General features: G+C 43.5%; 2 protein-coding genes across 2 annotated transcripts in view; both read left to right on the forward strand.

Moving 5' to 3' along the window:
* Positions 1-3,266, forward strand: part of Gstk1 (glutathione S-transferase kappa 1) — a 4,515-nt gene extending 1,249 nt beyond the window's left edge. The window contains exons 4-8 of the mRNA XM_028776403.1: positions 385-485; positions 635-670; positions 2,215-2,331; positions 2,667-2,760; positions 3,031-3,266. Coding sequence (XP_028632236.1) covers positions 385-485; positions 635-670; positions 2,215-2,331; positions 2,667-2,760; positions 3,031-3,080 — 398 coding nt within the window. The 3' untranslated portion in view covers positions 3,081-3,266. The remainder of the gene's footprint in view (positions 1-384; positions 486-634; positions 671-2,214; positions 2,332-2,666; positions 2,761-3,030) is intronic.
* A 9,815-nt stretch (positions 3,267-13,081) lies between these two features.
* Tmem139 (transmembrane protein 139) lies at positions 13,082-15,371 on the forward strand. The gene is made up of 3 exons (XM_028776381.1): positions 13,082-13,132; positions 14,052-14,313; positions 14,532-15,371. The coding sequence occupies exons 2-3, from the start codon at positions 14,069-14,071 to the stop codon at positions 14,929-14,931; spliced, it is 645 nt and encodes a 214-aa protein (XP_028632214.1). The 5' UTR covers positions 13,082-13,132; positions 14,052-14,068; the 3' UTR covers positions 14,932-15,371.
* The last annotated feature ends 179 nt before the right edge of the window (positions 15,372-15,550 follow it).

Below are 15,550 nucleotides of genomic sequence, written 5' to 3' on the forward strand. Positions count from 1 at the left end.
ATAGATAGATAGATAGATAGATAGATAGATAGATAGATAGATAGATAAGTAAATAAATGAATAAATAAATAAATAAATAAATAAATAAATAAATAAAGTGAAGAGTGTCCAAAGCATTGGAGAAACTAGTGAAGGTAAAACCAGCCTGTGGCTTTATAAAGATATCAAGAAGTAAAACATGTTTCTATGGACATGATCGAGGCAAAAGTGAGAAGTGGGCAGAAACAATGACTGAGAAGGGTAGTAAATCCATTATGAAAATCTGGGATTGGACTAAAGACTTCAGGTGACTGACCTTGGGGACATGTATGAAGTAAAGATGAGTTGGTCCTCTATCAAGACACAAGCAATAGGAATCTTAGCTCTATTGCCTGTGCCCCACAGGAAGTGTAAAAGCCATGCGCTTCCTCACTGCTGTGAACATGGAGCAGCCAGAGATGCTGGAGAAGGTGTCAAGAGAACTATGGATGTGTTTGTGGTCTCAAGTAAGGGCTAACCTCTGAATCCTGGAGGGAAGGGACAGGGAGCTAGATCACATTCTGACCTTGCCCAAGGCAATTTCCAGAAACAGGATCCTGCTGTCAAACCTGTTTCTTTCCTGTTTCCTTCTGGCTAAATGTTCTCTTCTTCTTAGGATGAAGATATCACGGAGTCCCAGAACATTCTGGCTGTGAGTGTCTGGACCCCACTACCCTACTATTGTCACAGGGAATCTGAGAACAAAAAAAGGTTCTTAACGATTTAGAAAGAAAGTTAGTGTCTGAGGGACAGGTTACTATAAAGTTGAAATGAAGAGGAGTCTTTGAAGAATGTTCTGTGGGCTACGATTGTACCTCAGTTATAGAGTTAATTGCAGGCCATGATTAATCTGCTTGAGTCCCTGAGTTCAATCCCCAGCCAGACCAACACAACGTCTACTGTGGATAGCATATGAATAAAATGAGTTTGATGAAAACAGTGAAGTAAGTCAGTGTGGGACAGGGAGGACCATGGGAGACCCCTAGAGAGGAAAGGATGGAGCCTTCTGTTCTCAAGCCTCCAGGGATTCCCCACACAGGCTTCACTAATGTATGCCTGTTACAAAGCAGAAGTCTTTACCCAGACACAAAGATAACTGACAAGTGAGAATTAAACAGATGCTCAAGGAGAAATCAATGAAACATGGGGTGCTCAAAACATGGGATGCAGGCCAGACAGGGAGAGGCCTTCAAAAGTTCTTTGGAATGAAGCCAAGAAACTAAAAATGATCTTTTTCTCCTGTATACAAATGATAATTGACACATACTCTCTTAATATGTGAGACATCAAATCACTCCTAAGTTAGATGTGCAAAGAATGGCTCCATTTTCCTCTTATGTCTGTATCAAGTTTCTAAAAATATGTGTCTGTTTATGTGTGTGTGTGTGTGTGTGTGTTATGTGTATTTAGTCTGTGTTTACTTAATATCTAGCAAATGGTTTTAATTCAGTGGGTTTATCCATTTCCCCTGTTTCTCAACAACTCTCTCATGTAACTATTAGGGACAGTGGCTATAATAGGTCAAGTTGTTGCTTCCAAACCTGGGCTGTACACTGACATAGCCATGAGTGCCACGTGTGACCTTCAAAAAAGGTTGATGTCATCAGAATGGCCTTCACACTGGGACTTTGAATATCTCCTCAGGAGATTCCAGGCTGAAACAAAGCTAAATCTAAATTTTAAAGTGCATCCTAGTCAGAAGCCCTCTCATTTTGTGCAAGCCAAGCAAGTAGCTGGAGACATGACTCCTTCCAAAAATCTTCAAGAAATTCTACAGGACTCAGAACCTACCCCCAGACTGTTAGGAATTCTGAGGCACAGGGGAAAAAAGCACTCCGTGCTTGAATTCTAGGGATATGGCATTTATTTACAAACTCTGTGCCTCTAAGCAAGTATAAAATGGCTGTTGTATGCTCTGTCCTCACTGTGAAATGGAAAATTGAGGCTGGCTGGCCTCTGAGATGTTCTCTGCTGAGGTTTCTGTGACTATGACTTCTTTGTGCCCCCTGACTTTTCCACTTATCTCCAGACTTTGGGAAAAGGAGACAACGTGTCTTGACTAGGCTAGATAACCAGTTACTTGCAGTTGGGGCAAGGTCTTTCCAGGAAAATTTAAGAACAGCAAAGGAAAAAAATAGGTTCTTCTTCCACCCCCACAATGAAGTCTCAGCTGCATGCTCTTCCTTGTCTTCCCAGGCAGCAGAGAAGGCAGGAATGTCCACAGCACAAGCCCAACACTTTCTGGAGAAGATCACCACAGAACCGGTGAAGAACAGGCTCAGGGAGACCACTGAGGCAGCCTGCAAATACGGGGTGAGCAACTCCATGAGTATTCCCCAACCCCTGTCTAGAGAGAGAGAAGTCATGTTGCATGGCTGTGAATGTTCATGGCTGTTAGCTCCCTTCTCCTCATCATGTGGCCTCCCTAGCTCTCCTAAGCCCCTCATCAAGTCCCTCCCCCTGAGCCTAGTCAAGGAAAGAAAGGATGGTGGTTTTTAAAAACAAGAATCTATATGGCACATAGGTAAAGCTTAGAAGATGCTGAGGCCAACGAATCTCTTAGCAGAGCTTTTATTTGCTTTGTTCTGTGTATCAGTCCTGTAGGCACCTGCTCTATCACCATCCTTCCTATACTCTCTTCTCTCTAGGCCTTTGGGCTGCCCACCACTGTTGCCCACGTGGATGGTAAAACCTACATGCTATTTGGGTCTGACCGCATGGAGTTGCTAGCTTACCTGCTAGGTAAGTTCAGATTTTCATTCCCTTGACCTTTTGATCCCAGCCCAACACCCATTACATCACATGAGCAAAACAGCAACAAGAAGCCTTACATTTACTTGGTTCTGATCAAGGTTGAATGGAGTTCAGAAGTCTCCCCATAGGGGAGAAGGAAGCCTTCTAGACCTTGAAGCCAAGCAGGTCCTAGAAGGTCCTGGGTCCCCTTAGGACCGTGTCCCACTGCTACCCTGTCTTATAACCATGTATAGACATCTGTGATTTTTCTCTATCTAGGAGAGAAGCGGATGGGCCCTGCGCCTCCAACCCTGAATGGCAGACTTTAAGATTGCCTTAGAAAGTAACCTTTGATTTCTCCATCTGATGAAGCAGTTTTCTGTGGCCCTGGGAGCTGGAGCAAGAGGCCACCTTTAGCTGTGGCTGCCTTTACTTCTGTGCCTCACAAGTGCCTTTTGAAAAGCCTTAAGTTCTTCATACCCATAAAAATAAACCTGATGCTGCTAGACAAGTCATTTCTGGGTCTGTGTCTGCCTGAGTGATGTTGGGGTACCATGATCCTGTGATCACATGCTGCCCACTCTAGAGATTGGACAAGAGCCAGAGATTGGACAAGAGCTGTTTCTGTATTCACAGCCCTCCTTGCTCCCCCAAGCACACTGGGGCCACAGTGGGGTAGGTGCTGGAAAGAGTTTCCCTTTCCTCTTGTTTATCAAAGGCAGGAAACTAAGCTCAGGAGACTTAGCAGCAACACATCAGCTTGGGGTTGGTCCTTGTCTCTGACCAACCAGGGCCACTAGGAGAGAAGTAGGACTGAGATCCTAACTGTGAATGGTAGAGGGTACCAGGAAAACATCCAACTGTGCTCAGATAAGTGATCTGAGTTCAGAACCAGAGCAAGGTAGTCTCTGGCCTTGCTGCGAACTTCAGACTTTGTTTAATCTTTCATAATTCTGAAATCTTGAGAACACAGTGAGCCTCTGTGCACAGCCTCCTATTATGTCTGCTACCTCCTAAGTATCTTCAGCTTCTGCACACTGATCTCAGCCATGTATTTGCCTAAATCCCCACTTCTGTGTATCCCATTTCTCCATTTTGATATCATACTAACTTCTGTGAGAAGACTGTTTTGACTTGGAGCCCACACTTGGACATCTGATTGGAACCAGGGTCGCAGCTTTAGATCAGGCTAAGCCTTTTTGCCAGCTTCCCTTTGCTTGCTCCCTCTGGCTTTCTCATTTTCTATCTCATTTTCCCCTGGATACCCTGTTACCTCCTTTCATTTTCCTTTCCTTTCTCTTCTTGTCTGTACTCTTTGCATCTTCTGAGATCTACAATCATCTTCACCCAGGTTCACTGTTACATAGAACCAGAAGTACATCTTAGATGGACTATTCTACAAAGGTGTGTTTTTGTTTTTGTTTTTGTTTTTGTTTTTGTTTTTTTTGAGACAGGGTTTCTCTGTGTAGCCCTGGCTGTCCTGGAACTTACTCTGTAGACCAGACTCAGAAATCCGCCTGCCTCTGCCTCCCAAGTGCTGGGATTAAAGGCGTGCGCCACCACCGCCCGGCTCAAAGGCATCTTTAGTACATGTGGTTCGCATAAAAAAAAAAAAAAAAAAAAAAAAAGAAGATTTCCAATGTTTGCAAACATAAGGCAAAATTAAACAATGAGTAGCTTTGTTTACTTTAGAGCTGCCCAGACAATAGTGAGTGTAGAGTTTTAGGAATAATCATACATGTCTCTGCATTGTCTTCTCATCCAAAAACTGGCTAGGGCCAGTGAGATGCCTAGTGGGAAAAGTACAAACTGCCAAGTCTGATGACCTGAGCTCAATACCTAGAACCCTCACAGTGAAAAGAGAAAATCTCCTCTTAACAGTTGTCTTCTGAACCACTCCACCCCCCACACACAACATGCTCCGGGGCACACACAGGCCCTCACACAAACATAAAGTATAAATGTAATTTCCATTTTAAAAACATACTTTAGCCAGGCGGTGGTGGCTCACGCCTTTAATCCCAGCACTTGGGAGGCAGAGGCCGGCGGATCTCTGAGTTCGAGAGTTCGAGGCTAGCCTGGTCTACAGAGTGAGTTCCAGTACAGCCAGGGCTACACAGGGAAACCCTGTCTCCAAAAAACCAAAAAACCAAAACAAAAACAAAACATACTTTATGTATAGCAGTAGTTTATATATTAAATACCACAACAGAATAATTTAATATGGTCTTAAACAGATGAAAATATGAAGAAATGTCAGTTTGTAAAATCCTTCACTGTAAGTGCCTGTGCTTACTTACTGGGCCAAGGTTACCTGATATAACCTGTGAGAAATTAAACCATACTCGGTCTATAGGAGTCACAGCAAGACGTAGGCCATCAGATTTTATACCCTTATCAAAACAAAATATAGTGGCAAACACCAGGATCTATATAGTTAGTTGTATTTGCCAGGATACAGTGACATTTGAAAGCTATGCAGGGTACACAAGATTAATGTCTAAGATCAATTTTCTTGTCAAGCTTCCACGCTTTCTTCTACAGGAGCATACATAGAAACTCAAGGTGGTCTGAACATTTCACTGCCTGAGGGAGTGCCTTGGTTTCTCAGGAACTGTTAAGACACATAGTGGCCCAGGAGCCATGGACTCTTAAACAAACAAACAAACAAACAAACACCCTGTTGCTGTGATAAAATATCCTGACAAAAGCAGCCTAAGAAAGGAATGGTTTATTTTGACTCACCATTTGAGGTTCAGTTCAATCTGATCGAGAAGTCAGGGCAGTTGAAGCCTGAAACAGCTAGTTACTTTTTGTCCATATTCAGAAAGAAAAGAGAAATGAATGCTCATGCTCAGCTCACTTTTTTTCCCTTTGATTCAATCCAGGATCACAGCCTAGGGAATTGTGGCACCCACAGTGGCCAAGTCTTCCCATCTCAACCTAATCAAAATAATCTCTTCACAAACATGCTCAGAGGCCAGTCTCTCTAAGTGATTCTAAATATCACTAGATAAGAGTACTGCATGTTCTCAGGGATAAGTTAAAAGTCGAGCTGGGTGTTTTGGTATACAACTGTATTCCCAACAGCTGAGAGGCTAGGGGCAACAATATTGTCAGTTTGAGGCGTCCCTGGCCTGTATAGTATGAAACTGATAGAAAGAAAGGAGAGAAGATGGATGGGTGGATGGGGAAGGAAAACAATAAGAAGTACAAAGAAGAGTCTGAATGTCAGTCTTCTGTGTAGTAGAATAGTAGTTATAGCAGGACCCAGTAGAGGTGAGGAAGATGCTGGGAAGATATTGAACAAAGGCTACAAAGTTTATTTTAATTAATCATTTTATTTGTTTACACTTCAAATGATATCCCCCTTCCCGGTTTCCCCTCCAGAAATCCCTCATCCCATCCCCCTTTGCCCCCTCCACTTTGCCTCTATGAGGGTACTCCTACACCCACTCAACCAATCACACCTTACCACTCCAGCATCCCCCTATGTTGGGGCATCAAGCCTCCACAGGACCAAGGGCCTCCCTTCCCATTAATGTCAGATAAAACCATCCTCTGCTACATATATACTCCTTCCATATATACTCTTTGGTTGGTGATTTAGTCCCTGGGAGCTCTGGGTGGTCCAGGTAGCTGATATGGTTCTTCCTATGGGGTTGGCATCTCCTTCAGTTCCATCAGTCCTTCCCCTAACTCTTTCATTGGGGTCCCGGGCTCAGTCCAATGGTTGTCTGTGAGTATCTGCATCTGTATTAGTCAAGTGCTGGTAGAGCCTCTCAGGAAACTACCATACCAGGCTCCTGTCAGCAAGTGCTTTTTGGCATCAACAATAGTGTGGGGGGTTGGTGTCTGCAGATGGGATAGATTTCTAGGTGGAGCAGTCTCAGGATGGCCTTTCATTCAGTCTCAGTTCTATTTTTTGTTCCTGTTCCTTTTCTTTCTTTCTTTTTTTTTTTTTGGACAGTAACAATTCTGGGTTAAAAATTTTGAGATGGATGGGTGGCCCCATCCCTCAGCTGGGGCCTATGCCTACCTACTGGAGGTAAGAATGTCTTTTCAAAACCTCTTGCATGATATGATGACTAGATTTATTTCCAAGTTGCAAAAGAAATTTATATTAAATCTTTACATAGGTGATGTTAATTAACTCACTGCAATCTTTCCACAGTGTATACATATAACAAAGCATTGTACCAGGACAGCTAGGACTACGTAGAGAAACCCTGTCTCAAAAAAAAAAATGTAGAAATAGGAGGAGGGAAAATCAAGAGATTAGAAGATCATGAGTTATTAGATCAACTGCTATCCACTAATTACCATCAAATGACAAAGCAATTATTTATTTCCTACTCCATGCTAGTAACTAATACACCCATGAAAGAAATGTGAGCAATCCCTCTTTGCCGAGTCCCAGTCTCCACCCTTTCCAGCACTCAGTTCCTCCTCTGACTCACAGTAGCCCACTATACCTTCCTTCCAGCACTTACCATTCTATACCCTGCTTTAGAACTACCCATCCTTCCACAACAGAATGTGAGCTGTTACATACACCTTACAGCGTAAGCATAACAAGTGTAAGATAAAACATTTGTTGACTCTAAGTTTGCTAACACTTCCTTGGTGTGTGAAGGAGCAGGCACCTCTTCGAATCAGGATAGAAGTGCTGAAACTTTTTTGGCTATACCTACCACAAACTTCATTTTGAAAGCTCATACCTAGAATGCCAACACTTGAAGGCTGAAGCAAGATGCTCAGGGCAGAGCTGCTATGTACTGCATTAGACACCCCATGTCCACATTTTTAATATGAATAAATTACAGAGAGACTGGAATTTGTCTTATTTACAAATACAAATAAGGACAGATGTAAAATGATATTGATTGTTAAATCTTAAATGCATTCTAAATGATTATCATTTGGAAAGTCATTGATCAAATGAATAGTTCCCTTAAAATAATCAAATTATACATTTGTGGCTTATGCTATAATATGTTGACATTTTAAAAGATGGAAAGAAAATAATGCATGCCTATTTAATTGACTGGGAAGTGATTGGAAGGTACTTTCTAAGGGAGAGTAGTGATTTGAATTTGAATTGACACTTGGTTTTCCAGGTGTATACCTGTCAAAAGTCAAGGACTAGCCTCCTGTTTCATGGGAGAAACAAAGAACTTCTAAACACTGAACTCTATTTTATTAATGCTGAGGTATTTAGGCAGATGTATATTGATGTCTGCGGTCCCTATGAACTGTACCAAAACCTAAGGTGCATTGAGAAAATGAATAAAATAAAAATTTGGACAAAATGGATATCTGTGTGATAAAGCAAGTACAGTAGAGTGCTGATTGTAAAAACTTGTGGTATATGTATTAGTTATAAATTTCTTTCTCTATTTCTAATATTTAATAATAAAATGGTGTATTCACACTGATAAGAAACAATATCCAATGTACAGTTACATGGAAAAAGCAAAATGTAAATCAGTATTAAATGGCAGGCTTCTGAATGCATTCAGGACAGTTTTTATCTGTTCATGGTCTTCGGTTGGGCCAACTGATCATCTTCAGGGAGAGGTACTGGGATTGAGTGAGGTTTGGAGGTAGAAAGAGTCCTTTTTACTATAATTCTCTTAACTATAAGTAGTACACCATAAATATTGACTGTTTAATGAACTGAAACACTGTATTTTAGTGGAAGGGATTTTTGATTCATTAACATGCACATTGATGTGACCATCATTTATCATTTTTTAATTCATTTGTTTTATCATTCAGCCCACATGAAAGAACTCTGGAGACCAAAATCAAACCTGTTAATTCTCTAGGTAGGTCCCCCCGGGAGGTTAGCATGGGGCTCTGTACAGTGTAAACAAGTGCTCCCTCATGAAATCAGGTTCTAGCGACAAGATGGTGCCCTCTGCTGGCCTCACACAGACCCACCCAGTACATTCAAGTCTGGCTTTGGCTACAGTTAACCAAATCAGAGGGCCGCACAGGGTCAGAAAGCACTGATAAGCAGAGGTTTTTTTTTTTTTTTCCAAAATTTGTAGATTAGAAACGGATGCTTTGTGACTCCACCCAGCACCCTGTAAGTCTCCTTATGTGACATAATTGAGATTTGAAACTAGGTTTGTCAATCTCAAAACTGCATACTTAACCCTGATGCCTTCTGCTTGCTCGTATTTAGAGATGCCTGGACATGCAACTCATTCAGCAGCTATCTGCTATTTGTTTGTTTGTTTACTTTTCTTTTCAATACAGTATCTTACTGAGTCACCCAGGCTGGCCTGGAACTCATGAAGTCTCCTACTTCAGGCTGTGGAATGCTAGAGACTGCAGGCCTGTGCTTCCACTCCTGGCTATATGTTGGTCTCTCTCCACCTCTGTTAACATTTGTAATAAACACAGTGCCATCCTTAGACTAAGTCTTCTGTTGTTACTGGGCAACAACTGTAATCAAGTTCTCAAATTTCATTAAAGCCTTTGGTGGCTTGGTGAATGCGTGCGTTAGACTGGCTGCCTAAACCCCACTGCCCGAGCCATTCTTTTCTAGTGAATGTTGTGCAACAGTAAGCCTTGCTTTTGAGGGTGAGATCAGGTATTACATTCTATATTGGAGGATTTACAGCTCTGAGGAAGTAAGGGATTAACGAAGAAGAAAGCACTACTGAATTAACAGGTCAAGGTCTTTTTGGTTCTAACTCATTCACTTTATCTGAACCAGCTGGATCCTCTGGAGAATAAAAATGATAATGAGCCTTACCCAACAGGCTTGTGACCAAGGACCAAACAAAACAGTTTTTAAAAACAAGGTCTCATTTAGGACCACTCAATTATTTCTATGCAAAGTTATATATCTAGGATGTGTGAGTCAACCTGAGTCAACCTTCTCACACTATAATAAAATATGCAAGGAATAATTAACTTAAAGGTTTGTTGTTGGTTTATGATTGCTTTGACGGAGCAAAGGCAACCAAGCATCTGTCAGAGGAGGATGTTCACCTTGTGGTGCCCACGAAACAGAAAGAAAGATAAGGGCAGGGTCTAGGGACAAGACATATCCTTCAAAGTCCAGCTCACTGTGGGCAGTGCCACACTTGGGCAGGGGGTTCTGGTTGTATAAGAATGCAAGGCAAGCAATGCAGAAGGAACAAGCCAGCCAGCTGCCCTCCTCCCATGGTTCTGTTTCAGTTCCTACCTTGAGTTCCTGCCCTGACTGTCTTCAGTAATGGAGTGTGACCCGATGGAATTGTAAGATATAATAAACACTTCCTCCCCAAGCTGTACTTTTTATCCTGGTGTTTATCACAGCTCTAGGAACCCTAACCAAGCTCTCTAAGATGACGTGGGACTAATGGGCTCAGGGAATAACTGGAACTCAGAAAGATCAGTCAAGGGCTCTGATGGTGAATTTTGTCAGCTTGACTGGGTTTAAAACATTAGTGGGGCACATCTTAGGTGTGTTTAAGGGTATTTCCAGAGAGGACTAACTGAGAGGGAAGACCTGCTCTGACTGTAGGCAGCCCCATCACATGAGCTGGGGTTCCAGACAGAATGAAAATTGGAGGAGGGTAAGCAGAAAGCTAGGTGAACAAGGGCATTCCTCTTTCTCTGCTTCTGATCCACCCAGATATGCGCATGCTCGGCTACCACATCATCCCAATGCAAGTGACCTTATTCTCTTAATCCCTTAGTCAAAATAAAGTTTGCCTCCCTTAGACTGATTTACCTGATATCTCATCACAGCCATAACTAATATGGATACAAAGCTAAGGAAAAGAAAGAACACAGGGCAATAAAAACTTTCCTATCTGTTTGTCTCTTAATATAAACTTACTTAGAGCTTATCCATTTCTCAGAATTCATCATTCAATTCATAAAAATGAAGAGAAAGTACACATAAGAAGATGGTCATCACAGCCGGGCAGTGGTGGTGCATGCCTTTAATCCCAGCACTTGGGAGGCAGAAGTAGGCGGATTTCTGAGTTCGAGGCCAGCCTGGTCTACAGAGAAAAAAAAAAAAAAGATGTTCATCGAACTGTGTAATCTTTGAAACACACAATTCACCACCACCATCTAATACTGGAATGTGTATATTACTGTACAAAAACCACAATATAAATAACAAGTCGGTCAGTGGTGGCATCAGCCTTTAAGTCCAGCACATGGGAGGCAGAGGCAGGTAAATCTCTGAATTCGATGCCAGCCTGGTCTACAGAGTGAGTTCTAGGACGGCCAGGGCTACATAGTAAAATCCTGTCTTGAAAAAAACAAAACAAACACCACAACAAAAAACAATAACAATTGCTCCTCTGCTCCTCCCTCCCTTACTCTGGCCCTGGCAATCTCTAGCCTCCTTGCTATCTCCTCTAGCATAATTTTTAATGATCAAAGTGAATAAGGAGGCTGTCTCATTAACTCTTAACCCTACATAGCCACCTTTCAGTATGTTAACAGAATTGCAGCCTATCTGCTCTATAATATGTTTCATAGATGTTACGAATAACTTAGTGGGGCTGAGGATCTATAAATCAGTGTGTTAGCTTAGCATGCGCAAAGGCCTGAGTTTGATCCCCAACTAGAAATTACTGTAGTAAAGACTTTTATCATTGAGTAAAATATATGCGACCTAATTTCTAACATGTTTTAAAGCTGCAAAGTGATGAGTGTACACTAGTATGAACCAGGGTATGGTCTAGTTTGTGAACAGCCTAGAATTACAAAACTTTTAAATGATATCGAGATAATTAATGATCATGTTTCCTTTACTTTTTAAATAGTTTATAACTTTTTGAAACTAATGCAATTGATTTTAAAGTACTGGATTACTGAATTAAAGATCACAAACTACAGACTGTCCAGACTCGCAGATTTACATTTAGTGCTTCTCACAGTTAGCAGATCTTAAGGTTACAGCCTCCTCTGGCAACCAAGGGCCTTATGCTGTAGAGGTCTCAACTTCCCCATCAGGAACACAGCCCAGACCATATGATGTCAACACTCCCACCCACACCCTCAGGCCCTTTGCCTTTTACCTCATTCCTTTCCGTCTCCAAACTCACACCTTAAGATAACTTGCTAAGTATAACAAGGACTCCTCAACAACTTCCTTCTGTTGGAGTATTACCTGAGGCTTTAAACTTGAATTCCAGCCATACTTTCTCCATATGAACTGAATAGTAAGGAAACTGGTACAAACAAATGAAATACTGAGTACAAGCAAAACTACGACAGGTTGTCCTTCCTGCCCCACTTCTTACACTATACCAAGCTACCCCTCATATGGGTACTATAGTCTGCCATGATGCCCCATCCTTTCCTCCAGAGCAATCTTGGACAGAGGCTCCCTAGGAAGTCCTACCATTACTCAGATATGCTCATTCTCATGTTCATATCCATTCTAATTCCCCTCCCCCTATCTCTCTCTGCTTCTCCTATCAGTCTTGTCTAGCCCCCCCACCCAACTGTTCCTAAAAACCCTAGATTATATTTGTATCCCAGTCTCTAGCTCCATTGGGTTTGTTTGGGTGAGGGAATAGACTGCACAGGGACACAGCAGATCCTCTCCCTCTGTCACACTTCCTCACAGCCCAAAAGCACAAATAGAGCATTAGAACAGCTACAGGAGCCACAGGGTGCAATGAAGGGGCTAGCTCCTGATCAGAGCATAAACTTAAGGTTATGGAGCTACCCAGTGTCGAGATTCACTTTTTTCAGGGATTCGACCAACGTTGAAAAGAATCACTTTTCTTGAAATGCTCAAAGTAAAAGAACAGTAAATAAACGTTAAACACTATATAATCCGGTAAAAGCTGGGGCAGAGAATGGAACAGGGTGGTTAAGCAGTGCAGACTCCAAAGCAGGTTTCATCTAGAAGTAGGAATTGTGAAAAGTCTGCTGGGAAGCAAGGGCACACCTCCAGTGCTTCCTGAGACAAAGAATCCACAGACAGCGCAGCAGAGACATGATATGCCACTCCAATTTCGGCCATGGCTCCTTCTATACCCAACAGTGTGAGTACGCCACGGTCTCTGCTCCAGTCTTTCAGGAAAGACCTGTACAAAACAAATCAGAAAGTACTTTGTGCTTAGGATTGTGACTAACACCCAAGATGCTTTGAGTGAGTGGGACGAGGAAAAGACTAATTCCAACTGCAGTCTTAAGTACAAAGACCATTGGGAGCGGGAGGGGACAGGACTTTACAGTGGAAACTGAGGTGGAGCAGTAACAGGAGGTCAGTCTTGGGCGAAAGGGGTGGAGAAAGACTAGGTTTGAAGGAAGGATTAGGGCAGAAGAGAGGGTGGGGCAAGTGGGCTCCGCCTTCTGCCCCTATGTTCCAGGTCTGCCCTGAGTTTTCGGCGTCCCTGGGAGACAGGTGAGCCAGAGCTCCTGGGACCTCTACAAGGGGCGGGGCACAGGCCGTGCTAGTCGGGTTGGTGTGGGCGGAGAGGGTCTGCGAGTTCTTGCTGCACTGAGTTCAGGAAATTGGCAGGGTGTTTGTCTGGTGTGAGCTGTCTCGTGATTGACTGTTGCTGTTTTTTCAGAGAAAAGGTGTCCCTTCCAGCCTCTGTGCTGGCAGGGAGCTTGAAATCTGAGATCTGTGATTTAGGGGAGGAGGCTTAGGTCAGGACTACGTGGTGTGTAGAAAAGTCATTAGGACTTCTGGTGGTTGCCCTAGGCCTTCCTAAGATTCTTCCTCGCTTAGTTGGTGTCCTTGTGGCCTTGTTGTGTCTGGGTTCACATTTTCCTCCATCCAGAGCATGGGCTGATTCAACTGTGGCTGACAGCAAACTTTCAGGCTGACAGGTAAGTGATTAGTACTCTCCGTATCTTCATCAGGGTCAATATTGGGGGCCCTATGTCTAGGAAGAAAAGAATAGAGGTCTGACTAGAACAGGAAAAAGCAAAGCTTGATTCAGCATATGGATTCCAGAGATTCCTGTGTGCACTGAGGCCACAGGCAAGGTGGTTAGCCCTGGGTCCTATATGGTGTAGTTGGGATCTAAAAGAGAGACTTCAGGGAAGAGAGAGCGAGCAAAGAATGTAGGAGGTGACACGGAATAGTAAACTCACCTTAGGGTTGAGAATCGGAAGTGAACTAATTTCCCAGCTTTCCATACCAATAACCTAGAGACAATAATGAAGCCACCAGAGGCCCTGAAGGTCTGTTTGTTTCAGACTGAATTCATCCCTGGGAACCCAAATAAAGGAGCATAATATTTTTACTTTGGGGTCTGACACTGCTGCAGTAGTGCCAATCACTAGCTAACACACAACTGTGTGTCTTTCTGCAGGTGCCCTGGGAGGGGCCATGGTGCCAAGGCAGCTGTTGGGAAAACTGAAGCAGCCATTTCTCTTCCTGAGCAGTGCCTCCCTCCTCCTGGGGCTGGCTTTACTGGTCATCCAGCCTAATGTCGCCCCTGTTTCTTACTTCTTTCTCTGCTTGGCTGGCTTCTGCTTTATCGCCTGCCTCCTGGCCTGTGTGATGGAACGGTGCCTCCAATCAATGCCAAGCTCAAGGCAGACTGAGAATCCAGAGGCCTCAGGCAATGCACAGTAAGTTAATGGGACATGGGCAGGATGATGAGAAGACACCCTAGGCCCTTGTTCCCTCTGTGCCCATCCTTTCTTAAACATAGACTCTGCTTTCCTGTCACTGGTATCATTAAGAGCAATGGTCAGCAGACAATAGAGAGGTCTTTTCCAAGAGTGGAACAGAAAAAGGGGGACTTCTTTCAGGCAGCCACTAATGACCCATATTTCTCCTCCCGCAGTGACAATGAAGCCTTTGAGGTGCCAACCTATGAACAGGCCGTAGTGGTGATGGATTCACAATCACAACGCCACCTCCAAGAGCTGGAGCAACCACCCCCTTACAGCAGTATCATAATATCCCCAGGAGTTGAGGGTGCACAGCCTAGCCAACCAGAGAGGCCCAGCACAGACAGTCTGAAAAGGCGAGTGGGCTCAGAGGGAACAATGACTCCCAGAGGAAACCCTGGAAGAGCTCTTCGACTTAGGGGACCACGAGTTGTGTCCACAGCTCCTGATCTGCAAAGCTTGAGAGTGGCCCCCAAAATGGAGCCTAATACTCCACCCCCTGACTATGAAATCTGTTTTGCTCACCCTGAGGATGACAGTGTTTTCTATGAGGATAAACGGATACTTCCCTAAGCGATGCTCTCAGAACCTCTCATCTGTGCACTCATTTGCCCAGCATTTCCTCGTATCTATTGAATCGGAAACTGGTTTTGCCCGGACATCACAGTTGAAGCCTTCAAAGCAGCGGGGAGTTGGGCTTCCGCATGTCCTTCCCAGCTGAAATAGAAATGGCACACCTGGATTCTTCTGGAAACATTCTGGAGCCTACCCGATGACCAGTATTTCCTGCGTAAGGTGGAAGATGGGAGAGATAAGTTACCAACAGAAGCTGGAGGGATACCTCTGAGTGACAGCTGTGTTTCTTCTATTGCAGACAGCCAGTCTCGCTAAGATTCCTGATGGGGTATTACCTACCAGGATAATGAGAGATTCTAAGGGTGAGGGGTGCTGAATCGTTTGCACAAGAACGGGATGCTAGTAAAAACATAAAAATAACTCGAATCAAATCCCAATTCCAGTGCCTACTGTTTTCAATACCAATCAGGCAATCCACATTACTTTATAGCGTTGTCTTGGGACAACTGGTAGATAAGAGAAGTTTAAATAGAGACAGAAGGACAGGACACTTAGGGTAGGAGAAGTGCGACCAGGAGCGCCCCCAGTCTGGGAGACGAGCGCCTCCTAGTGCTTT

The sequence above is a fragment of the Grammomys surdaster genome, unplaced genomic scaffold (genome assembly GCF_004785775.1).
Source record: "Grammomys surdaster isolate TR1022 unplaced genomic scaffold, NIH_TR_1.0 269, whole genome shotgun sequence".
NCBI classification, from domain to species: domain Eukaryota; kingdom Metazoa; phylum Chordata; class Mammalia; order Rodentia; family Muridae; genus Grammomys; species Grammomys surdaster.